Source organism: Oryza glaberrima, chromosome 4 (assembly GCF_000147395.1).
Source record: "Oryza glaberrima chromosome 4, OglaRS2, whole genome shotgun sequence".
NCBI classification, from domain to species: Eukaryota; Viridiplantae; Streptophyta; class Magnoliopsida; order Poales; family Poaceae; genus Oryza; species Oryza glaberrima.
Window position 1 is genome coordinate 14244815 of NC_068329.1, and position 24522 is coordinate 14269336.

A 24522-nucleotide genomic window follows, 5' to 3' on the forward strand; every position below is an offset into this window, starting at 1 on the left:
AAAAATCAAGTATGCTCATGCTAATGTAAAAAAAAATATCTAGATTTTTTTAAACAATTTAATTCTTGATGATCTGTTTGATTAAAGAAATTGAATGATGAGTTTGCCCATCACCACATCACTCCTCGAACCCATACCAATCAAGCTATTGGAGTAAGAACAGTATCACTTGAGAATTGACGAAAGGACAGATCAGATGGGCTACCATTGGTTTCCACAGCCAACGACAGATAATGAAGATGAAGTCGTTGGCAGAGCTAGGACAACGTGATATTGGTGGAACAGCCACGTGATAAATTAAACCACAAATAAGGGTAGCAGGTTTATGTTGTTCCAGCAAATGCATGATGTCACATTGGTTGTGTAAGGACAAAGAAACTGATATATAAGTGGCCTGGGGAGCCCCTCACCTAATTGGCTAGCGTTTGGGGGTGGGAAGACCTTCTACTATCCTACAACCTGTAGGCACAAAAAGGATATGGAAAACCGAACCCAAAAACCAGAGTGAGTTGATTCATTTTATAAGGAAAACCGAACAAAAACCTTACGTAAACATGGTTAATTTATGTAAAACCGACGAAAACCTTGGCATTGGCATACTGAACCTAAGAACAACAGTCCAACAAGAGAAAAAACTCCCAAAACAAAGCCTTCAAGAAGGATACACCGAGGGAACGACAACACATCACCCGATCCAAACGAATCTTAAGGTTTTCATCCGGAGAAATATCTTGATGTAGAGTTGCATAAGGGCTCCAATATCAATGCCTTCAATAAGGTGAACAACCACTATGCTGCTATGCTGGATCCTCTCACCATTGACGGCCCATATCAGCACCTCTGACGGGTTTGGCCCTCGTCAGAGATTAGTGGTCACTGATAACTGCACCTCACCTCTGACGGGTGAAAGCCCGTCAGTGGTGATTAGCACCTCTGACGGCCGCATAGAAATAGCCCGTCACAGGTGAGAATCACTTGTAACGGATGACTCTTTCCAGCCCATCAAAGGTGACATATACCACTGACAGGTTTAATTTATCACCCGTCACAGGTGTGAAAAATCATAAAAAAAAATTCAAAAGCCCTCAGCCACCAGCTCTCGACATGAAGCAAAAGATGCAAGATTTATCCCAAGATGCAAGACAATATCACACAACTTGAGTAACAATATACATCACACAGTTAATGATCTGCATCTTAACAAACTAGACATCCACACAAACAACACAGAATATGGCCTAATCTAAAATTTGGCAATGAACATTTGCAAGATAACAAAAATCAAGCAAGAGTCAAAATGGCGGCGGCTCTGGTGGGTGAAGGAGACGGTGGAGGCCATGAACGCCGGCGGTCAAGTGGTGTTGGAGGAGTCGGGGAAGAGGCCACGGATGCCGACGGTTGGGGGATGGAGGCGGTGGTCGCCGGATCCACGTCTCTAAACCTCATGGAGGCCGGATCCACGTCTCTAAACCTCATGGAGCGGCCAGCGGTCGGGTGGCCTTGCAGGAAGAGGCAGTGGCGGCCGGATCTGCATCCCGGAGGCTAGATCCGCGGGTGGCCATCAGTTGGGAGACAGGAAAGGCGGCAACGGCGACCGGATCCATGTCCCGGAGTACAGTGGCGGCGGCCGACGCGGCGAAAAACCAATAGAGAAAATCAGCTAAAAATCGAGAGAAAAATCAGTAAAAGCCAAAGAGGCAAGGAGATATGTGACACCTACCAGCTTCTTCCTTGCAGGTCCGGTGGTAGAGCCGGACGCTGGAGAGATCGGCCACGAGGATGGCCGCTGGATCTGTGAGGTGTCTCCAGGGACGCTACCGCTGCCGCCACCACCGCCGCTTCCACCGCCAGGGACCGACCACTTGTGCGAACTCCTCTTTGTAGAAGCTGAAGAAAATCAAGGGGACAGAGTTAGCCATATGGAGAAGAACGAAGAACACCAGAGATGCCAAAATTTCTGGTAGTTTCCAAGCACATACCAGACCGAGCCATCCTCAGAACTGGCACGTCAGCGGCCTTCCATACGATGGAGCTCTTCGGATTGGAGGCCCCCGGATCCATGTGGAGGCTTCTTGGGAGAGAGTGATGAGAGGAGGAAGAAAGAAGAGAGCAAATGAGGGGAGAAGAAGTGGTGCACGGGGTGGGTGTGGGGACGCAGGGGTGGGGGATTCGTGGGGAGGGCGGTGGGGGGATTTTTTTTTAAGTCATCTCTGACGGGTATAATATGTTAACTCGTTTGAGTTGAGATACATCACCTTTGACGGGTTGCAAATATAATACCCGTCACATGTAACTAGTCACCTGTGACGGGCCGCAAATGGAACCCGTCAGAGGTGAGGTGCCTCACCTCTGACGGGTTCCATTTGCGGCCCGTCACAGGTGACTAGTCACCTCTGACGGGTTCCATTTGCGGCCCGTCACAGGTGACTAGTTACCTGTGACAGGTTGCAGCCGGATGCCTCACCGATGACGGCATCCTGTAGGACCCGTCAAAGGTGACCCTCATCACTGAGCAGCACTGAAGCCCGTCACAGATATGCCGTCAAAGGTGTGAGGATCTGGTGTAGTGAACGTCCGAGAGCGTTGCCATTGTAGCACCAGCAGAAGCCACCAAATGCTAGCTGCACACCGAAGGTACTTGTACTATTCACACCACGACCTGCACAACGACCGGGTAGGCACCATTGACGACCAGCTCTGCCACCTAGCTGAACTAGCATACCTGCACCGAGCTGTGAAGCCATACCGTTGGCACCATTGGACTTCCAAGCTCTGCCGAACGACATCGCACCGGAGTTTCAGCCTTGCCTGACACCAACTGGGACGCGCCGGATATGACTAGAAGGGGCCAAATCTGGTCGTCCCTCTTGCTACCATCACGACCATCGCCAGCCACCGGCGCAATAGGGGATTTGGCCTCTCACGTCGGAGAGATGCCTGGATCTTGCCGGAGAGGGGGGAGGGAGGGAGGCACCGCCACCGTTGGCCACCACCATAGGGGGCGGCATTGCCGTTGGAGGCGAGGCAGGCGAGACGCGCCTTCGCCTCCGTATTCGCCAAGAGAGGTGACACATGAGTCTGATTTTTCGTTAAACCTCTATTACTATAAAGTTAGAGCCCACTAAATCCTAAAGCTTAACATGCAAAGATGTCACATCATCATCTACTATAACAACTATGACATTTAAACATCATGCAAGCATATTATGTTATCTATAATTTTATACTTATTAAATTTTATAGCTTTTCAAATGCAAGCATGTTAAATCATCATCTCATATAATTCACATAATATTTTAATATGTCTCATCATCTCTTTTCATAATATCTTATGTACCTATATAGTTCATCCTAACTCCTAACTTAGTTAATGTGCTCTTTATCTTCTTTCATTAGGCCATATCACAACAATTGTCTTGTCCTTAGATGATTATCTATTGTCCAAATTATTCCCCTCCTTTGTAAAATCAAAGTGTTTTTGATGCTTATTCTGTGATGAATAATTGGCTTCTGTGATTATTGGTTTTGATATTTGGAGATTATTGGTGAAGTGGTTTTGAAGATGATTGATTTTTCAGGTGATGAACAGGGTTACTGTTTTGTAGGGTCTAGTCAGACCGGGCTGGTGCGGCCGGTCAGACCGGAGTTATGCGAACGGTCAGACCGGCCAGCCTGCGGTCTGACTGGCCGACTCTGTGTCGCTTTCGGTTTCGGGTTGTTTGTTTGGATAGCCGTGATTGTTTCATGTTTATGGCTTCTAGATGGATACTATGCGTATGTAATACTATTGTTTGCTAACAATGAGTCAAGTTGGAGATAGCTTGGCCTCGGAATATGGTTTCTTTATTCGATCCATGTGTAGGTAACTTGATGCCTTGGGAGAGTATCGTCGGTGATGGATTGGGAGTCAACTTGGGGATAAGGCCACGTCCGTGACGGTTAGATATCATGCAGGATATTTAGGCTAGAGTTCAATGCATGTGGTTGGTGAAGATTCCATATGGCATACGGTGAAGGTATTGTGTGCGTATGGGATACGGAGTCGAATTTGGAAGGAGTCCAAATTTGGTACGATTGGAGTTTGTAAAGTTTGTTTCTTGTATGAGAAGGTTTCCTAGATGGATTAGGACTTCTAGTATGAGTTTGGTTCATGGCTTTAGGCTGCCCACCTCATGTATAAATAGAGAGGGAGCGTGAGGCTTCCCGGTATCGCTTTTGAGAGCATTGAGTTGATAGTTTAGCTAGGGTTTTGAGTTTAGTCGAGATTTTTGTGAGAAGTACTATTGTTGCACTTTGTAAACACAGAGAGAAGTAATAAAGTTGTCATCTACTTTGAGACTTCTTCAATTTGTGTTTTCTCTGGTTCAGCGGTCTAACTGATGAGTCATCGGCGGTCATACAGGCGACATGACGGCGGTCAGACCGGTGAAGAAGTGGCGGTCAGACCGGCTACGGCATCAGGCGACTTCTGGAGTTGATCTCGGCAGTTCAACCGGTGTTACTACCTCGGTCAGACCGATGACTTCCAGGCGGTCAGACCAGCGTATCACTTTCGATCAGACAGCAATCCGTCGAATTTGAGGGTAACTTTTAATTCCGCTAAAAGTTTTGGTTTTTGGGTACACCAACCATTCACCCCCTCTGGTTGGCTTAGTTCTTGAGTTTCGATCCTACATCCTTTTCTTCTCTTATTAAGTCATATCTCCTCAATTATTTTTAGCTGTTAGATGATTAATCTATGATCCAAACTATCTCCCGCCTTTTCTTCTCTCATAAGGCCACATCAATTTACTTTTATGTATTGTGATCCCATAAAGCCACATCAATTTACTTTTATGTATTGCGAAAAGAACTCACTTTTATGTTTGAATAATCATTCTATACACTATTTAAATTTAAATTATCGTAAACCTCAATTAGAAACCACATCAACTTACGTAAGTTTATATTGTGTAGCTATCTTACACTTTACTTTTACTTAGTGCTATCATACTAAACTCCCGCAACAACGCACGGGGTTTAACCTAGTTACAGAATATTTCACTGCCATTTCATTGAAGACCATCATTGTCCACTGTTCATCTCTTTTCTCTTATTTAAAATAGTATTAGTCATTTAGTTATGGGTCAATTGGATCTCTGCCATTATAACTTTTATGGTTATGATATATGATATTACTATTCACCTATTTGAAGCTATACCATTACAATTTTGTTATTATTTGATTCATAGTATACTGTTTACCCATCCTGTCGCATGGGAACAACAAAATCGTGTCCGGCATCGGATTCCCTGGGTCCTGTGGCCCCCACCGACATGTTCATCATGCTCCTCGCTGACGTAGTGCTTTGTCGCGGCCTCTGGAGGAATGGGGGAGGACACCGGTTTCAGCTGCTGCCGCTGGATCCAAGCCTGTGAATTGTGATGAGGGCGACCATGGTCGCTGCTGGGTGGAGGAGAATGGGAGCTCAGCTCATGCTATCATGCAACAGGTAGGTGCTGTGAGGAGCAGCAGCAAGATGACCTCACTCTGCTGGGCCCCAGGGGCGGGCCCACAATGATTCATGGGTATTCAAATGAATACCCAAGATTTTTGAACAAAAAATACATATATGAAGTATATATTCGATCTGTATATATGAAAAAAGAAAAAAAGGCCTACCCAATCAAAAGAAGCCCAAACTAAAAACGATTCCTATCCCTGCCACCATTTTCCTCCCCACCACCCTCAGGCCCATTGGCCCAATAGCCAAAAACAAAGCCCAAACACTATTCTAGCCCTATCTCCTCAGTTCCCATTCCCAAATCTCCTGAGTCCGATCCAGCCGAGTCGCCGCCTCGCCGATCACCCGCTGCGCCACCGCTGACCGCTACGCTGCCGTGGCGCCGCCGCCACCCGCCGTCCATCGTCCGGCCGGCAGCAGGGCACCACCGCCCTCCCAGGGCAGCAGCCAGCAGGCAGCAGGGCGGCAGGGCGCACGCCGCCCCCGCGCACCGGCGGACGGCGGTTCGGCGACCGGCGGAGGCTGCCTCCAACCTCTAGGCGTTGCCGCTGATCACCTCCACCGCTCCACGGCTCCACAGGTCCACCGAGGAGGCGAGACGACGTAGGTAACTCACTAACTCTCCCTTCATGGCTAATGCCTAATTGGATTAGGAATACAGAAGAATAGAGATTAGGATTTAATTCATAGTTGAATCTAGCATGTAGGAAATTATTCATGCCTTCATGGTTGAATATTTTTTATTTAAAATTGGAATCCAGGAATGGTTCATGGTTGACTATAGTATATTGTTGTTTTGTAGGTTTGAAACATGAAGAGAAAAAATGGTCCCGCCGTTAATTTAAAGGCTTTTTTAGAAAAGGCTGCTGCAAAGAAGAGAACTCAAGAAGCAACTGGTCCAAGTCAGCCTTCTTGCATTGGTCCAAGTCAGCCTTCTTGCATCGGTCCAAGTCAGCCTTCTTGTATTGAGAGTCAGATGCAAGTAGTGATATATCAAGGTCAACCTGAGAATGAGAGTGATAGTGGGGCAAGCAGTCCAACCACAGTACCGCTTGATGTAGAGAATGATGATATTGGAGGAGGGCCAAATGATGAGTCATCAAGTGATGAAGACAATGATGGTGGTGTATATGACATAGAGCATGATCCTGGATTGAGGACTCCTATCTCACAATATGATGTCAATGACCAAGATTCAGTTAGAAGGGAGTATATTGCATTGGGCCCTTGTCAACCAAAGATGAAGAAGGGGGATTTTCCGCAGCATGAGTGTGGAGGTATGCGCCGCTTCCTGCCAAAATGGTTTTCTGAGTTCAAGTGGCTTGAGTATAGTGTGCATAGAGATGCTGCATATTGCTTTGTTTTTATTTGTTCAAAGATAGCACCAACAATCATGGTGGAGATGCTTTTGTTAATGGAGGTTTTAGAAATTGGAACATTAAAAGTAGATTTAGTAAACATGCTGGTGCTGTCAATAGTGCTCATTGTGAAGCTGAAGAGAAATACAATTTGTTCATGCAACCTAAGACATCAATTCGTGAGTCCTTTGCATCAAACTCTGGAGAGTTTAAGGTTCAATACTTAGCTCGCTTGACATGGTCACTTAAGTGCATAAGATATCTTCTGCGGCAGGGGTTGGCTTTTCGTGGTCATGATGAGTCAAAGGATTCTAACAACAAAGGAAATTTTAGGGAATTTGTGCAATGGCTAGCTGGGAACTTTGAAGAAGTTAATAAGGTGGTTCTAGGAAATGCTCCAACTGGTTGTCAAATGATAGACCACAAGATTCAGAAACAACTCATTGGTTCTTGTGCTCACGAAACAACTAAACTTGTCATAGAGGAACTTCATGATGAGTGTTTTGCAATTCTTGCTGATGAGTCTAGTGATGCCTACCAACAAGAACAATTGGCTCTTTGCTTGCGGTTTGTCAATACGACGGGGCAACCAGTTAAACGGTTTCTTGGTTTTGTCCATGTTGAAGATACTACATCATTGACTCTTAAGGAGGCAATTAAGTCTTTGCTTATTAAGTACCAACTACCCTTATCCAAGGTACGTGGACAAGGATATGATGGTGCTAGTAACATGAAGGGTCATATTAATGGTTTGAAGAAACTAATTATGGATGAGTCCCCCTCAGCTTACTATGTACATTGTTTTGCCCATCAACTTCAACTAACCCTTGTAGTTGTTGCTAAGGAGAATACTGATTGTGCATGGTTCTTTGGGCAACTTGCATATTTGTTGAATGTCCTTGGGATGTCTTGTAAAAAGATCCGCATGCTTCGTATAGCTCAAGCTGAGTATATGATTGAAGCATTGAAGCTGGGTGAAACTGAGAGTGGCCAAGGTCTGAATCAAGAGATGGGCTTAGCAAGGCCAAGTGAGAACCTTGTTACCTCCAATCCTCTATCATATCTCTACTACACCTCTAAATTGTACTCACTACTTTAATTAACATATGCTGCCAGGTGATACACATTGGGGATCTCACTACAAGACAGTAATGCATGTCATGCTTCTATATCCTTCAATCAAGAAAGTTCTATTCAAGGTTGGGAAAGAGTGTAATGGGGCAGAGGCTATAGGAGCTCAAACTATGCTACAAGTATTTCAGTCATTTGAGTTTGTTTTCTTGTTGCACATGATGAATGAAATATTTGGATACACAAGTGACTTCTGCAATGCTCTGCAAAGGAGGGAGCAACATATTGTGAATGCAATGGATCTTCTTGAGTTCACAAAGGCAGAACTTGATGTTTTGAGAGAAGATTGTGGATGGAAAGAATTTCTTGGAAAGGTCACTTCTTTTTGTGTGAAGCACAAAGTTAAAGTTGTTGACATGGATGGGAAGTATAAGCCTATACAAAGATCGAGAAAATTCTTCAAAGATGCTATTAATTACCATCGATTCCATGCCGATATGTTTTTGGGTGTCATTGATAGGCAACTTCAAGAGCTCAATAACAGATTTGATGAGGTAAACACAGAATTACTTAGATGCATGGCAGCATTTAGCCCAGCTAAATCCTTCTCTGCTTTTATTGTTGACAACTTAGTTAAGCTTGCCAAGTTCTATCCTAGTGATTTTGATGTTCAAGAAATGAACCAACTCCCCTTTCAACTGAATAGCTATATTAGTGATGTGGGTAAGGATGAGAATTTCACAAATTTGAGAAGTTTAGTAGACCTATCTATGATGCTTGTCAAAACAAACAAGGTTTCTCGCTATGACCTTGTCTACAGACTTCTCAAATTGGTGTTAGTTCTCCCTATTGCAACAACTGCTGGTGGTGAGAGGGTTTTCTCTTCAATGAACTATATAAAAAACAACTTAAGAAGCAAGATGGGACAAGAATATTTGAATGATTGCTTGGTTACATTCATTGAAAGGGATTTCTTCTTGCAAGTCAAGGATAAAGACATCATCAATCATTTTCAAAATATCAAGAAACGGAAAGTTCTTCTCTAATTTGTAAGATTTCTTATCATTTTGCCATTTTGTATGCTCTAATATGCTTAACACATTCAATTTATGATCAATTTTATCCATCCATGACTATTTGAAATCATGTTTATACCGTTATGTAATATACAACTATTAGACTTGGGCTGAAAATTTTTTTCTATCTCTTCTAATTTCGAATACCCAAGTTGAAAATCCTGGGCCCGCCCCTGCTGGACCCGACAGTATGCCGTCCATTGAATCACTGATGGACGAGCTGCTAGGTCCATGAGGAGGGAAGATGAACACAGAAGAGAGAGAAGGGGTCGAGGAGGAAGACAATGGACAGTTTGGTCTAAAAAATTTAGAAAATGTGTATATGTGTTCAAAGGGTAAGTTGTGGCATATATCAAATAACGGTGTAATTATAGTGGCATGAGTTCAAATAGGTTAATAGTAATGGTATTTTTCAAAACCATCAAAATGATAGTAGCATGGGTCCAATTAACCATTTAGTTATTGATTGAGGGAAGGCAACAATGATAGGACATAGCAACGGAAGGAGAACGAAAGTCTCATATAAGACTAGAGCACATGATGTTCAAAAGTCATCATCAACTGACGGATAGATGCATCGCTTTATGGCTCGTGTTAAATTTATCGCAAGTTAAGCTAGCTACCTGGGAAATTCCCAGGGGAATGATCAAATATAACAGACCGATATCAAGTGAACTTTTTATCAAGCTCCTTGTATATATGCCTGGTGGAATCTAAAGAAGCTAGCTATTGGTTGAAGCATAGCTAAGATCTTGGCATGCATGCTTGGACCAATCCTGAGTTACTGACGCGTGGTAGTGGCACTGGTAGAGAAAGGGGCTTTAGTCCCAGTTGGGAACCCTCTATACTCCTGGTTATTCAATCGGGACTATGAATCCGGGTTAAAATAACTGGGAGTAAAAATCCATCTTTAGTCCCGGTTGGTAACACACCAACCGGGACTAAAGATAGAGCCAGGCTAGCCCGGTTGCTCATTTTTTTTTCTTTTCTTCATTATTTTTAATATATTGATTTCACTCCATTCCCCATCCCCGAATCGTGAAATTCCAAATCAATCATCCCTGAATCGTAAAATCCCAAATCGATCATCACCTCCAAATCCTCAAATCGATCATCTCCAAATACATCACAATATGTTAAAACAATTACATCACAATTTCTATAAAATTCGTCATAAATACATCACATATTCACATCACACACAAATCAAATACTTCTCATATCCGAATCACAAATTCTAAAAAAAAAACAAATCCGGCAGAGGCGCAACTAGCCGCCACCGTGCAGGCCGCCACCTTCCACCGGCCGCCTGGCGCTGCCCTCCGCGCGCCCGGCCGCCTGGCCCTCCGCAACCTGGCCGCTGGCCGCCACCTGCCAAAGAAGTGGGGAGGAGGGGGGCGGAGAAGGAGATAAAGGAGAGGAGGAGATTGAACTAGGAGGGAGAAGGAGATAGAAACCGCGCGCGCATCCCTCCTCGATCCGATCTATGCGCACTCCTCGATCTCCGCGTATGCCGATCTTTTTGCCCGGTCGGACTATAAATAGATCTCTACCTGCTGTTTTTTGAACCGAGACTAAAAATGATCTTTTGTCCCGGTTGATGTTATCAACCGGGACTAAAGATCAAAAAGTACCCCTGAGCCTTTAAACTGGAACTAAAGATGTTTTTTAATCCCGATTTTTATTAGAACTAGAACTATTGTGAAATTTGGCCGAACGATCAAATATGGTTTCTCCAGTAGTGTGGAGGCGAGGCTAGGAAGCTAGCTAGTAAGAATGGAGGAGGACGTGCTGACATTTTTCATGACGCGCAGTTGCCGCCGCCTCCTCTCATGTCCCCATCCCCGCAACAGATCGACGATTCTGCTACACGCCATCTCCAGATCAAGCTGCGTCATCGTTGCCTGATCGATCCCATGGGACGAGGATGGAGGCAGCGATGGAGACGGCGAGATGGAGGACATGATGACGGTGGTGGTGGAGAGGTGGGAGAGGACGTGGTGGGGGAGAAGGCCAAGACGGTGGAGATCAAGAGGAGGGAGGAGGCGGCGCATGAGGACTGAGGACACAGGTGGCAGCGAGCGTTAGAAAGGGAGGAAAATGAAAAATAGTAGCTCTAAGGCTGTGTTCGCATCAGGGTTTACGATTCCGACAGGCCCTTCCGTTTCGGGCAATGACGGAATTCAGAATTTCGTGAAATACGGTGGAAAACCGGTAAATTCCGAACAAATTTCATAAACCAAAATTTAAATCAAATTCCCTAAGTTTGCCGACAAGTTCTCGAAAACCGGTCGGTTTTGACGAAATTCCGATCGAAATCATCGAAATTTCGATCAGTAAGTGTTTTCCTTTTTTTAATTCCGTTCGGTTTTGGCTCACGTAAGTGTCTTCTTTTTTTAATTATTTATTCTTTTCTTTACTAATGTAAGCTTCAGTAAATACACACAATACATCATTTTTTTTCGAAAATTTATATCCCAACAGGTTCTATAAATATCATAATATTTATAAGATTTTATTTAGTTTTTTTCTTTTTTTTATTAATGCAAATTTGAATTTGGATGAAACTTCTCGAAATCTCAGACGGTTTCTACTTTCGAGCCTCGTCGAAACGTCGAAATTTCACGAAATCCGGTCGGTCGCGAAACTTCGCATGCTCAGGTGGGGAACATAGTGCCTCCGCATGGAAAACGGATCGGTCTATTAGCGCGTGATTAATTAAGTATTAGCTTTTTTTTTCAAAAATGGATTAATTTGATTTTTTAAGCAACTTTCATATATAAACTTTTTGCAAAAATTACACCGTTTAGCCGTTTGAAAAGCATGCGCGCGAAAAACGAAGGTGAAGGTTGGGAAGAAGGGCATCCGAACACACTCTAAGGGGTGCAGAAGGACTTTATTATAAAAGAAGTTTATTGAGGGATCGACATTAACCTCCCTCTCTCCATATTGAATGTCTTTACATGTTATTTGAGGGTGCATTTATAAATTGAACAGTTTTTATTAAAATGATTTGAGGGTTCATTTGCAATATTAATTAATGGTTACTACAATTGTATATAAATATGTGGACTCGAACATAAAAAGGGTTTCCATGTAAAATTTTAATAGCATTGGCTAAGCCTTGGTTGGCCTTTTGACCAATTCAAGTGCCCTAGGGAATGGATGTGGTTATCTTCATACAAATCTTGTGAGTTTGTTTTTTTTTACTTGGGCGATGACATGAGTTATCATATTGTTGGAGCGGGTGATGTTAAGTTTGGTGTTCAAGATGTATGATAGAAATGGGACGCTACTTTCAGATGTGAGACATGTGCCAGCAATAAGGAGTAGTCTAATTTTACTTAAAAGCCTACATGAGATACATTGGTTGTGTCAGGCAGATTGTAGTAAGTAGACCATGAATATTATGAAGAACAGAAAGAATATTATGTATGGTGAGAGGAAAAGCTCATGTTTGTACAAGCTATAAGGAAGTTGCAGGTGAAGTCATGGAGGGTAGGTATGCTAGTGTTGCTGTGCACAATCATGAAGGCGACGAGCCTGGCGTAGACTATTTGGGCTGCTTGGCATGAACATCACGAGAACCAACTCAAATCCTACTACACGAAGGTTCGAACAAGTAACATATTCAAGTTGGCATGGTATATTTGCCAAGTTAGAGTTTGTGTTAAAGTACAAAATCGATTACAATTTAGGACTTGGAGTTGTACTAGGTATAAAAATAGAGTAAGAATCGGACTATACCTATTAGTTAGTAATATACTGGCTGGTGCCGCCGCTGTTGTCGCACTTTACTGAACCGCTCGCATATGGTGGCCGGTATCCCACCGGGGGATCGAGGTCATAATCCCGACCAATTTTCTGAACTTCTCCTCTTGGCTGAACAGGTGTGTTTAGTTCACACTAAAATTGGAGGTTTGGTTGAAATTGGAACGATGCGACGGAAAAGTTAAAAGTTTATGTGTGTAGGAAAGTTTTGATGTGATAAAAAAGTTAAAAGTTTAAAGAAAAATTTTGGAACTAAACTCGGCCGGCCGTAGAGCTGGATGAATGGAGCCAAGTGGGCAGTACGCGTTTTGTACTGAATTCTTGAGACTTGGGCGTGAAGGGTTTAGTTTGACCGGGATCAGATTCAATAAGCATTTGTGTGCGTGGAAGCTCACCCAATCGCTGATATCATTAACAAGCATCCTCCATCCATAATTGACTGATATCTTTTGATGGTATTTGTTTGACTGCTTGCTCTCGTGTTACAGGAAGCAAATTTGTAAAATGAATATTTCTGCCCACTAATCGTTTGTCCGTACGAACGGGTAAAAAACAGAAATGTTGTTATTCCTCATGTCATTCAACATTTTAGATTTTTAGTCCTCTTTGTATTGATAAACGCGAACAGAAATAATCATTAATAGCATGACAATGCCCCTGCCAGCTTGCCAAGCTGACGAGTGACGAAGCGAGATTTTATATTTTGAAACTACAGGTTGATTACCAACAGGATGAATCAAACTAGCTACCGAATTGGGCAGTCAATATGTTTATCCAAACCTATATAAACATGTGCTTTTTAATGGATCAGCCATACAATTACAGCACTTCACTTTCAGCCTACAAATAAGCACTGTACAGTACCCAACAAGAATGCAAAAATGCAGCCCAATACTATCGTGGTGTTCCGTCGAATAATCTTGCTGTAATCTCCTTCGTATAAACTGATATTCTTCACATACTTTGACTCATTCTGTCTCAGGTTCAACGGCTCAAAGCTTTCACATCTTTAGAACCTTTGCATTCGCAGTGCCAAGGCTCAGCCGATTCTATCAAGCAGGCGCCAGCCAAAGCTGTAGATGCTGCAAGTAGAATTCCTAACGCCCCACATTCCAAGAAGCCCCCAGCACAAGCGCAAGCAAGCAATTTCTTATTGATATATATCCCCTCCAATCTTCCTTCCTAGCTACTTTAACAAGGAAATCATTTGACCGACTCTCCAAGAACACTAGATGCTGCACGCACTGTCCATGCCATGCGTAATTGTTTTGTTTTCGACATATACATGGTACCAAGCAAACATACCTAATATCTCTCATGTTATTGAACACTTCTCTACCACCTGCAGCCACTGCTGTTTTATATGGGGGACCTACTAGTGTACATATATACAAGTTGCTCTATATATTCATTTTGTTTGTTGGTATAGCAATTAGCGCAGTAGCACCAAACTGCATCATGGCACCTCAGATTCTCTTACCATCTCAATATCAAAAATAGGTGTACTAACTAATATGAAATATGAGCATGAGGTTCTATTTTAAATAGAGACGCGGACTTGTTGTAACCATATTAGGCGACTTAGCATAGTGAGAGGTTGCGGCTGCTGGTGGCATCTAGTCGAGTGTCGTTGTAACTCTAATACGTTGTAATATCTTGGATAGGGAAGGAGCACCTGTAATCAATGCCCTGGAGATGTAGGCCACAGCTGAACTCCGTTACCAAATATCGTGCCTCGATAGGGTCATCGTGTTTGAATTTCCTATGACGTTTCTTCTCCATTTGGTTTCCGACGGCATCGGCACATAAGCCATACAGATCACCAAGCTCGGCAACAACCGTGTCACCGCCACCTACGGCGCCCGCAGCATGGAGCTTGTACGCTATCTCGACACCGATGACGTCCTCAACTACAACACCCCAGAGGACGCCATCCTGATGAGCTCGGCCTCCGGTGAGAAGTACGACTACATCATCAACGCCGCCATTAACATCGGGTGGTCACTGATGAGGCCGACACTGACCAGCCATGGTAGGGTGGTGGAGATAACCCCAAACCCCGGGAACTACATCCAGGGTGGGCCCACTATGACTCAAAGGTATTCAGATGTATACTGACGATTTTTGAAAAAAGAGGTATATATACTCTGTCTTTCGCATATGTATAAAAAATAAATAAAATGCCTTAAACAACCCAAAAAGCAATCAAACTACTTTTCTTGAGCCTCCTTCATCATCCTCTCTCTCTCTCTCACTGCCGACTCCCTTTCTCAACTGACTCCCCCTCACCTAACCCTATCTCAGCGGTGGCGGGTGGTGGCTGGTGAGCGGCGATCAGCGAGAGATCGAGGCGGTGCTGCCACGAGAGCAGCACGGCGTGTGGAGGCGGCAGTGCGGACGCCCGGTGCAGCTGCGTTGGTGGGGCGTGACTTGGCGAGACGGTGTGGCGGTGGGGCGGATCAGTAGCGCGACGGTGAGTCGGCAATGGTGCGGGTGCGGGACAACGGCCAGCAGTGCCGTGGGCATAGTGCCTGTGCCTCTGGCCACTGGGAGGGAGGCACCCAAGCAGCCGCAAGCCATGGACTCAGGGAGGGATTGAGCATTTAAACTGTTGAGTCATTGAGGTTAGCAAATTAAACTAAAGTTCACTGATTTCATAATTTGTTCTACACTTATACTTATCTGGTATCTACTAGACTACTACTTGCTTTTGCTTAGTTGGTATTACCTCCATCCCAAAATATAACAACTTCTAACTATGAATCTAGACAAACATATGTCCCAAGCAGCCGCAAGCCGTGGAATCGAGGAGGGATTGAACATTTGAACTGTTGGGTCATTAAGGTTAGCAAACTAAAGTTCACTGATTTATCTACACTTATACTTACCTGGTATCTACTAGACTACTACTTGGTTTTGCTTAGTTGGTACTACCTCCGTCCCAAAATATAACAACTTCTAACTATGAATTTAGATAGGCATATATCCAGATTCGTAGTTAGAAATGCTTATATTATAGGACGGAGGGAGTAGAACTGCTGTTTGTACTTGTACTTAGTAATTCATTCTTGATACTTCATAGTTCCTAGTAAGTAGTTACTATCTTGCAAACTTGATTAGCTTGTTGGGCAGTTAGCTAGGATTAGGAGCCTTGGATAGTAGGATTTGTTCATAGTAATTCAGAGATCTCATCTTAGTTGTTTGTATCATAATAGTATAAATAGAATCTTGTTTAATTTCCATAACTGAAACATGAAAAAGGAAGAAGGGCCCTGCTGTTGATTTAAAGTCTTTTTTAGAGAGAGCTGCTTCAAAATATCAAGTATTGAAAAGTTGATCTCTAAATAATTGTGAGATTTCTTCTCACTTTATCATTTTCTATCCTCGATGTATTTCATATATGTTGGCACTTTGAAATGTTTACAAATTAGTATTTCTATATGCTAAACAATTTCAAGTGATGATCAATTCTATCAATAAGTTGTGTGAATTTATGCTAGCTATATATTATATAATGATTAGTGTGTGATACTATAAAAGTTAATAATTAGGCTTTTAGGCATATAATTAAGCTAAAAAAAAGTTTTTACCCCTTCCCATTTCGAATACACAAGTTCAAAGTCCTTGGCCCGCGCCCCTGGCTACATCGTGACCGTGCTGACCATGTTTGCCAATAAGAAGATAACATGCATGTCCATGAGAAACGAGAAGATGAGATTTATGATGGAGCTCGCCGGAGAAGGGAAGCTCAAGATGGTGGCCAACTCATGGCATCCATTCGAGGAGGCGGCGGAGCCATAGGAGAAGAGCACCGGTGGTCATGCAACACGGAAGGTCATTGTGGAGATGTGAAAGTAATATATTAGTTTGTCCTAAAAAAATGATGGGAAAGATTGAGAAAATTATATTTTGGTCTGAATGTATAATTTTTGTCCCAAAATGGAATAACAAAATGAGATCGTCCCAAAAATAATTTTTGTCTGTTTTTGTTTTGTACACCCTCCATCCCAAAATATAAAGGATTTGGGTTGGATGTGACACATCTTAGATTCATACTATGATGTGTTACATTGAACCAAAATCTCATTCATATTTTGGGACGGAGGAAGTACTTATTTGCTAGATGTGAAATCGATAGATTGTACTGAACTATGCCTGGGAAGTTTATGGCTGGTTGGTGCACGGTTTATGCCTGAGATACCTAGCTACTTGCATAAATAGCGGGCACTGGTTTCTATTTGAGAAGATATTGAACAAAGAAAAAAGGCCAAACGATATTTTCGTTGTGAAAGTTTTTTAACGAAGTACAAATGCTCCGTCTACAACTGCACAGGCGCCCGTCTCAAACAGTTGTGGGTAGTTGGAATGGGAAGCACTAGGAAATTCGCCTGTTCTGTTCTAACCATGAGTTGTGTTAATGAAACTTAGCCGGAACATTTTTTATCTGACAGCTACAGGATTAACGAGACCATGGTAAAAACTATAGTGTTTTTGGAAGGATATTAAAGAGAAATAGCTTGTGCTGCGCAAATGATACTGGCGCTTGTTGGAATGAGGGGCATTTTTAGGATTCTAATTGCAGCGTCTACAGATTTGACCGTGTGGCTCAATGACATAACATGATACATTGCGCTGAGACTTGGCACTATGAATGGAAGCGGTCTAAAGACGCGAAATCTTTGAGCAGTTGAATCTGAGGCAGTAGTAGTCCGGCTACGTGAAGAAGATTAGTTGACATGATGGACATTACATTAAGTCTGCCAAACGGAAACTCCATGATAGTATCGGGCTTGAATTGTGCATTCTTGATGGATATTGCATTGTTCCCGTTTGTAGGCTGAAATTGAGGTTCTGTGGTTGTAGCTGATCCATACCAAAAAAAAAAAATGCATTTTCCGGTTTGAAATAAAATGCATATTGGCAGCCTACTAGCCGAGTTCCGATGCTTGTTTAATTTATCATACTGGTAATCACTGTGTGGTTTCAAATAGAAAATCTCCCTCCGTCTGTCGTCGTCAGCATGGCAAGTCAGCACGGGCATTGTTACACTATTCAAAGAGGACTAAACTGTCAAATGACATGAGAAACAATATCTCTATTTTGTTATTCTATTATACTGACATACTTGCACGCATAAACAATCGGTGGTCTCAACTGTTTATTTTACATATTTGCTTCCTAGCTAGTAATAGTATACGAGAGGAGGAAAGCCGTCAAAAACCATCAAAAGATCATATATAATTAATTATATATATGTTCTTAGTTTGATTATCCATGCACGACGCTTGTCAATGACATCAGCGCCTGGGTGATGAGCTTCCATATATTCAAATGCTTATTGAATCAAATCCCGGTCAAACCCTTCACGCCCAAGTCACAAGAATTTTATTTTATTTTGACATTAAGTCACAAGAATTAATCTAGTACAAAACGCACACTGCCCAGATGACTGCATTCATCTATCCTCCTCGATTGACTTGTTCAGACAACAGGAGAAGTTCAGGAATTGCTCGGGATTATGGCCGCCGGCGGCGGGATTCCGGCCACCATGCGCGCGGTGCAGTACACCGGCTACGGCGGCGGCGCCGGTGCCCTCAAGGTTTGCTATCTTCTTCTTCCTCCTGATTTAATGCTCTACGAGTGATCGAGTTCGTAGGATATTCTGCACTACTGCTCTGACATAAAATTTGATCATGTTCTTTTTCGTTTTGTCCTGGAAAAATTGCATTTGTCGATTATATTGAACTTTGTTTATTTCTAGTACAATTTCCCGATTCATCTGTAATTCATGAGTCTAGTTGCTTCCAAGAAATAGACACTTCCAGGACATGACTTATCTGAACATTTTCATCAAAGTGAGAATATATAGCTAGCAATGATTTTTTGAAGAAAATATTGAACACACCATATGTGTATGTAAAATTTGTTTATTCTATTATTGATTTAAATACAGTTTAGTTTCACTTCAGCACGTGGAAATCCCTGTTCCTTCGGTGAAGAAACATGAAGTTCTTATTAAAGTCGAAGCTGCAAGCGTTAACCCGATTGATTGGAGTATTCAGAAAGGGATGCTACGCCCATTTCTTCCCAAGTTTCCATTTATTCCAGGTGTTTACCCATTAGTAAGGACCATTTGTTTATGAAACTAGACAGAAGTACTAATTCCAAAGGTACTCTTCGTACAACACATATATTTATGTGCAATTGATTGCAAATGAACGGGTCTATTTCAGTAATGTACACTCTTAGTTATGAAGATAATTCAGTTTTTGACCGGTGATGAAGTATATAACACCAATGGAATAATCTAATATTATTTAGTTCATCTCTCAATTTACTCCATGAAACAGTGACTGATGTTGCCGGGGAGATTGTGGAGGCTGGTTCTGCAGGACATGAGCTCAAAGTTGGTGACAAAGTTTTGTCCAAACTGAACTTCTGGGTAATTTCAAACATCCAGTTTGTTCATGATTCATCTCATATGTAGCACCTGAATTTTCTGATGCATTTCTTCTTTAATACTCCCTCCGTTTTTTAATACATGACGTCGTTGACTTTTTAGATAGGTTTGACCATCCATTATATTTAAAAAATTAATTATCATTTATTTTATTATGACTTAATTTATCATCAAAATTTTTTAATAAGCCAAATAATCTAATGTTTATAAAAAAGTCAACGCCGTCGTACATTAAAAAAAAAATGGAGTTTGTAACAATTTTATTGCTTAACCTTCTCATCAAGAAAACGATCAATTCTCACCAGAATAATAATTGCAATACAGAAAGGAGGAGGCCTCGCTGAGTATGTCGCTGCACCGGAGAGCCTCACCGTCGTCCGCCCCGCCGGAGTTTCCGCCGTCGACGCGGCCGGGCTGCCGGTCGCAGGCCTCACAGCTGTCAAGGCCCTCATGTCCATCGGGACCAAATTCGACGGCATCGGCGGCACCGGCGCCAACGTGCTGATCACCGCTGCCTCCGGCGGCGTCGGCACCTACGCCGTCCAGCTCGCCAAGCTCGGCAACCACCGCGTCACCGCCACCTGCGGCGCCCGCAACATGGACCTCGTCCGCTCCCTCGGCGCCGACGAGGTCCTCGACTACAATACCCCCCAAGGCGCCGCCCTGACGAGCTTGGCCTCCGACGAGAAGTACGACTACATCATCAACACCGCCAAGAACGTCAACTGGTCGGCGATGAAGCCGACCCTGAGCAGCCGTGGTAGGGTGGTGGACATAACACCAAACCCCGGGAACTACGTCGCGGCGATGCTGACCATGTTTGCCAGGAAGAAGATAACCATGATGGCCCTCATGTCGCTGGGGAAGGAGGAGATGAGGTTTCTGATGGAGCTCGTCGGAGAAGGGAAGCTCAGGACGGTGGTCGACTCGCGGTGTCCGTTCGAGAAGGCGGCGGAGGCGTGGGAGAAGAGCATGGGCGGCCATGCCACGGGTAAGGTCATCGTGGAGATGTGAAAGTTGAATCTTATTTTATCGTGGAAAAAAATATGACGCGTAAGATTGAGAAAATAAATATGTTGGTAATTAATTGTTTCTTTATTTTTGGTGGAACAAAATTTTTATGCTATTAATTCTGTTTGAAAGATGTGGTTTGAATTATAGTTTATTAGGTGTGAAATTGAAAGATTATACTATCTCTGTCCAAGAATAATTGCATTTCTAGGATATTACATACAGATTAGCACCACATATAAATGACCACACTGCACGCACACATTACATACTTGCAAACTTGATTAATAACAAGGGTGAGGGAATTAGTATATCAATCTAATTAATTTATTAGGTCCCATTTCAATAGAAATAACATTTTTTTTACAAAATTTTAATAGTGAAATGCAAATATTCGGGGAGGGAGGTAGTACTAAACTATGTATAAGAAGTTTTATGGGTTCTTGCTGCGCAGTTTATGGCTAGTGTATATTGGCATAAATAGTAGGCACCGGTTTTTGTGTAAGAAATATTCAAGGCAAAAAGGCCACATGATATTTTTCCTGTGAAGTTCTTTGGAATTACAAATGCTGCATCCGTATCTGTACTGCCGGTCTCAAACAGTTGTGCATCGTTAGAATGGGAAGCACTAGGAATTTCCTCTTTTCCCTAATGTCACTGCATTGTGGGAGTGTATCTTCAGCCAGAACGTTTTGTTTTCCACAGCTATAGGATTGATGGAGTCGTGGTAAAAACTGCAGTCCTTTCAGAACTATGCGGACCAGGGCCCGTCCTGGGTTTTCGAGACCCTTGGACGAAAGCTTACATGGAGGCCCATATATATATATATACACATAAACTAATATATATATTTATAGTCTTATAAAAACACAACATTTAATATTCGATGTGATAAATTTATCTATATATAACATTTTAAAACTTCAAATAGAACTATTCTGATAAGCAATGGAGAGATTAGGATAACAATCCACATCTCTAACATGCTTGAACATCTCAAACGCTTTTTCTGTTTCCTTTTTCGCTACTGGATTCATATTTTCTCAACAACATGATTAATGTTGTGTTGAAAAAATAATCATGAATTATTAAGTAGTACGAGTGCTAATAATTTTTGATCTATGAAGAGGAAAAAAACTAAAAAAGATGGAGAAAATTATCTCGAGCAGCACTGCAGCAGGCTATAGCCTACAGGCGTGGCGCTGAGCCGTCGATCAGCCGGTGAGGGCAGAGGGCGCGTCGCCGCCGCGCGGTTGGCCTGATGGCCTCGTCTCCTTGCGAGTTGCGACGCGAGAAGCCGAGAGGCGAGAGCTCACCCCAGCAGGCAGCAGCCAGCAGCGACCGAGCGACATAGCATCTGCAGCGATGAGCGATCGGCCAACGGCGTGATCGAGGCGACGGAGGAGGCGTGATCAAGGCGAGTAGGCGACGGGAACGGGAGTCAAATCGCTTCGCTTTTCCTTCGCTCTTCTTCGTTTAGTCTTCCGTCTTCAATAGGAAAGGATCCCAGCCTGGGAAGTAGCGATGCATATGGGGCACCGTGGGCCATGGCCCATTAGCCATGGGGGCCCCTGGATTTTGGGGGCCTCGGGCCTGCGCACGGGCTGGCCACCCCCCCCCCCCCCCCCCCCCCGGGCGGCCCTATTGTGGACAGAGAAAGAGAAAGCTTTAGTGAAACTTAGATGGAAGCCAGCCTGTCTGTTCATATCGTTATCTTGTTAGGGTTGGTTCAGGGCATCAGATTTTTCTCTTTGTAGCTGCTAATGGGTAAAGCTTAAACAGCCATAGATTCGTATGATCTGTTCGAGAAGATTGCTGTTGTAAGTAAGTTGTGAAGATGACAACTGCACAATCCATTTGTTTGCTGGCCATGCGGCACATCGGCCCATAAAACATGCATGATGCCCGTGCCAAACATAACTGTAGAACTTGTTGCATTTGTATTGAAGTTATTAGTTATTTGCTTGATTGTTGGGTCTATGTCTATGTGTAAGAATCTAGGTTGGCTTCGTCTCTTTAATTAAGTTGGATCAGAAGATTTTGGCTGTTTCGTGCAAAAAAAAAATTGTTGAGATGCACTATCTCTTCCAACATTTTGCAAAATATGTATGTTCCTTATTATCAGAAGGAAATATTCTAGAAGTGACTATCTTTAAATATGCGTGCATTGTACTGAAATGTAAACTCTTGAAAAAGCGCCGCTCGGTGGATGGTACTACCTCCGTTTTTTAATAGATGACGCCATTGACTTTTTCTTAAATATTTGACTACTCGTCTTATTCAAAAATTTTATGCAAATATATAAGATATAAATCACACTTAAATTACTATAAATGATAAAACAACTCATAACAAAATAAATTATAATTACGTAAATTTTTTGAATAAGACGAATGGTCAATGGCGTTATCTATTTAAAAAATGGAGGTAGTACTATTTATAACCGAGTTACACAAATATTGCATAAATAAATAACGTGAATTGAACAGGAGGAGCACAACATATCAGCATGTTTGCACGTAAAATATTTGTAGTGAGAAAGACATGGTTGAGGATAGGGAAGACAACTTACTCCCTCCATCACACAAAAAACAAACTTAGAACTAGATATGATATATTCTAGAACAATGAATATAGATAGACCCTTTTTTCATATTCATAGTACTGGAATGTATCTCATCATATAAAATCTTTTATATTTGGGACGGATGTAGTAGTACTCTACTACAAGTTCATGCCTCCGCTAGTTTGGGTATGTTGTCTTATTACATTGTGGCTATGAGAAGTTCTTCTCATGTTTCATATTAATTACTACACCTGTTTTTGATATTGAGACGGTAAGAGAATCTCCTTTGTCATGACACATTGTGGTGCTACTGTGCTAATTGCTACCAACGACAAAAATGAATATATAGAGCAACTCGTATATATGTACACTAGTAGGTCCTCCATAGAAAACAGTTGGCTGCAGGTAGTTGAGAAGTGTTCAATAACAATGAGAGATGTTAGGTATGTCTGCTTGGTACTATATATGCATATGTAGAATGCAAACAATTATGCATGGACAGTGCGTGCAGCAGCACATGTTTTCCTTGTAAGAGTAGCTAGGAATGAAGATTGGAGGGGATATATATCAATGAGAAATTGCATGCTTGTTCTGTGCAGATGACATATGCTAGCGATTTCTTGGAATGTGGGGCGTTAGGAATTCTAATTGCAGCGTCTACAGCTTTAGCTGGGTTACTCAAGAACAGAACTTCATAGATTGCGCTGAGACTTGGCACCAAGAATGCAAGGGGTCTAAAGACGTGAAAGCTTTGAGACGTCGAACCTGAGAGATAATTAGTCAGACTCTGTGAAGCCGATCAGTTGATACGAAGGAGATTACGGCAAGACTATTCAGCAGAACACCAAGAGATTATTGGGCTGCATTTTTGCAGAGTATTGGGCTTCATTTTTGCATTCTTGTTGGGTAGTATTGTACAGCGCTTATTTGTAGGCCGATAGTGAGGTTCTGTAATTGTATGGCTGATCGATTAAAAATGGCATGTTTAGGTTTCAATAAACATATTGACTGCCCAATTCGGTTGCTTCTTTGATTCATCCTGTTGGTACTCAACCTGTGGTTTCAAATATAAAATCTCCCACCATATGTCATCAGCATGGCAAGTTGGCAGCGGCATTGTCACGCTGTTCATGTTTCTTTCTGATTGCTTTGATGTATACAGAGAGGACTAAATGTTGAATGACATTAGGAAAAACTATATTTCTGTTTTTTATCCACTTGTATATATGGACATACGATTAGCGGTCAGAAATATTCATTTTACAAAAGAGGTTCCTAAAAGTTCCACGAAGCTCTGGCTTCTTGCTCTCGTTGTTACACACTGGAACACGAGAGCAAGCAGTCAAACAAAAAACCTTCAAAGATCGTACTACTAAAATATGCCTGGGAAGTTGATGGGTGGTTGCCTAGTTCGTGTGCGGTTTATGGCTGATATGGCTGGGTTACTAAGCTTTTTTTTTTTTTATAAACTAGGAAGGAAGCCCGCGTAGATGCGCGGGCTATTTATTTATTGTGTATAAAAATAATACTAAAAGAAGTCATATCTCACCATATTCAAGAACCATAGTTTATCTTATAATCGTAAATGATACACTAAATGATAATGTCTATCATATTCGTAGAACCATCACTTTATCTATTATATTTAAACTCGTCTATCACCTTTCTCCACAAACATATGAGTTAATATGGGTTTTGATTTCTT

At 42.5% G+C, this 24522-nt stretch overlaps 2 protein-coding genes across 4 annotated transcripts; both read left to right on the forward strand.

The window, feature by feature from the left end:
• Positions 1-6315: 6315 nt before the first annotated feature.
• Positions 6316-14898, forward strand: LOC127770790 (uncharacterized). Its single transcript, XM_052296591.1, has 5 exons — positions 6316-6781; positions 6883-7890; positions 7979-8808; positions 13763-13864; positions 14599-14898. Exons 1-5 carry the CDS (start codon positions 6316-6318, stop codon positions 14896-14898), a joined length of 2706 nt encoding a protein of 901 aa, XP_052152551.1.
• A 3336-nt stretch (positions 14899-18234) lies between these two features.
• LOC127771534 (quinone-oxidoreductase QR1, chloroplastic-like) lies at positions 18235-23801 on the forward strand. Of its 3 annotated transcripts, XM_052297455.1 has the most exons (5): positions 18235-18379; positions 18750-18888; positions 19131-19222; positions 19565-20231; positions 23417-23801. In XM_052297455.1, exons 1-5 carry the CDS (start codon positions 18299-18301, stop codon positions 23428-23430), a joined length of 993 nt encoding a protein of 330 aa, XP_052153415.1. In that variant the 5' UTR covers positions 18235-18298; the 3' UTR covers positions 23431-23801. The 3 variants fall into 3 exon arrangements, with proteins under 3 accessions (XP_052153415.1, XP_052153414.1, XP_052153416.1); XM_052297454.1 differs by lacking the exon at positions 23417-23801 and having other exon boundaries at positions 19565-20502; XM_052297456.1 differs by lacking the exons at positions 18235-18379; positions 23417-23801 and having other exon boundaries at positions 18806-18950; positions 19565-20502.
• The last annotated feature ends 721 nt before the right edge of the window (positions 23802-24522 follow it).

What these genes read in the sequence shown, in the direction of transcription:
- LOC127771534 (XM_052297454.1), top strand. Translation starts at nt 18,299, where the DNA reads ATGGCCGCCGGCGGCGGGATTCCGGCCACCATGCGCGCGGTGCAGTAC. An exon ending in GCGGCGCCGGTGCCCTCAAG is followed by an intron (nt 18,380 to 18,749) that starts GTTTGCTATCTT and finishes GTTTCACTTCAG; the next exon opens with CACGTGGAAATCCCTGTTCC. An exon ending in CAAGTTTCCATTTATTCCAG is followed by an intron (nt 18,889 to 19,130) that starts GTGTTTACCCAT and finishes TCCATGAAACAG; the next exon opens with TGACTGATGTTGCCGGGGAG.
- LOC127770790 (XM_052296591.1), top strand. Translation starts at nt 6,316, where the DNA reads ATGAAGAGAAAAAATGGTCCCGCCGTTAATTTAAAGGCTTTTTTAGAA. An exon ending in TCCGCAGCATGAGTGTGGAG is followed by an intron (nt 6,782 to 6,882) that starts GTATGCGCCGCT and finishes ATTTGTTCAAAG; the next exon opens with ATAGCACCAACAATCATGGT. An exon ending in CAGCCAAAGCTGTAGATGCT is followed by an intron (nt 13,865 to 14,598) that starts GCAAGTAGAATT and finishes TAAGCCATACAG; the next exon opens with ATCACCAAGCTCGGCAACAA.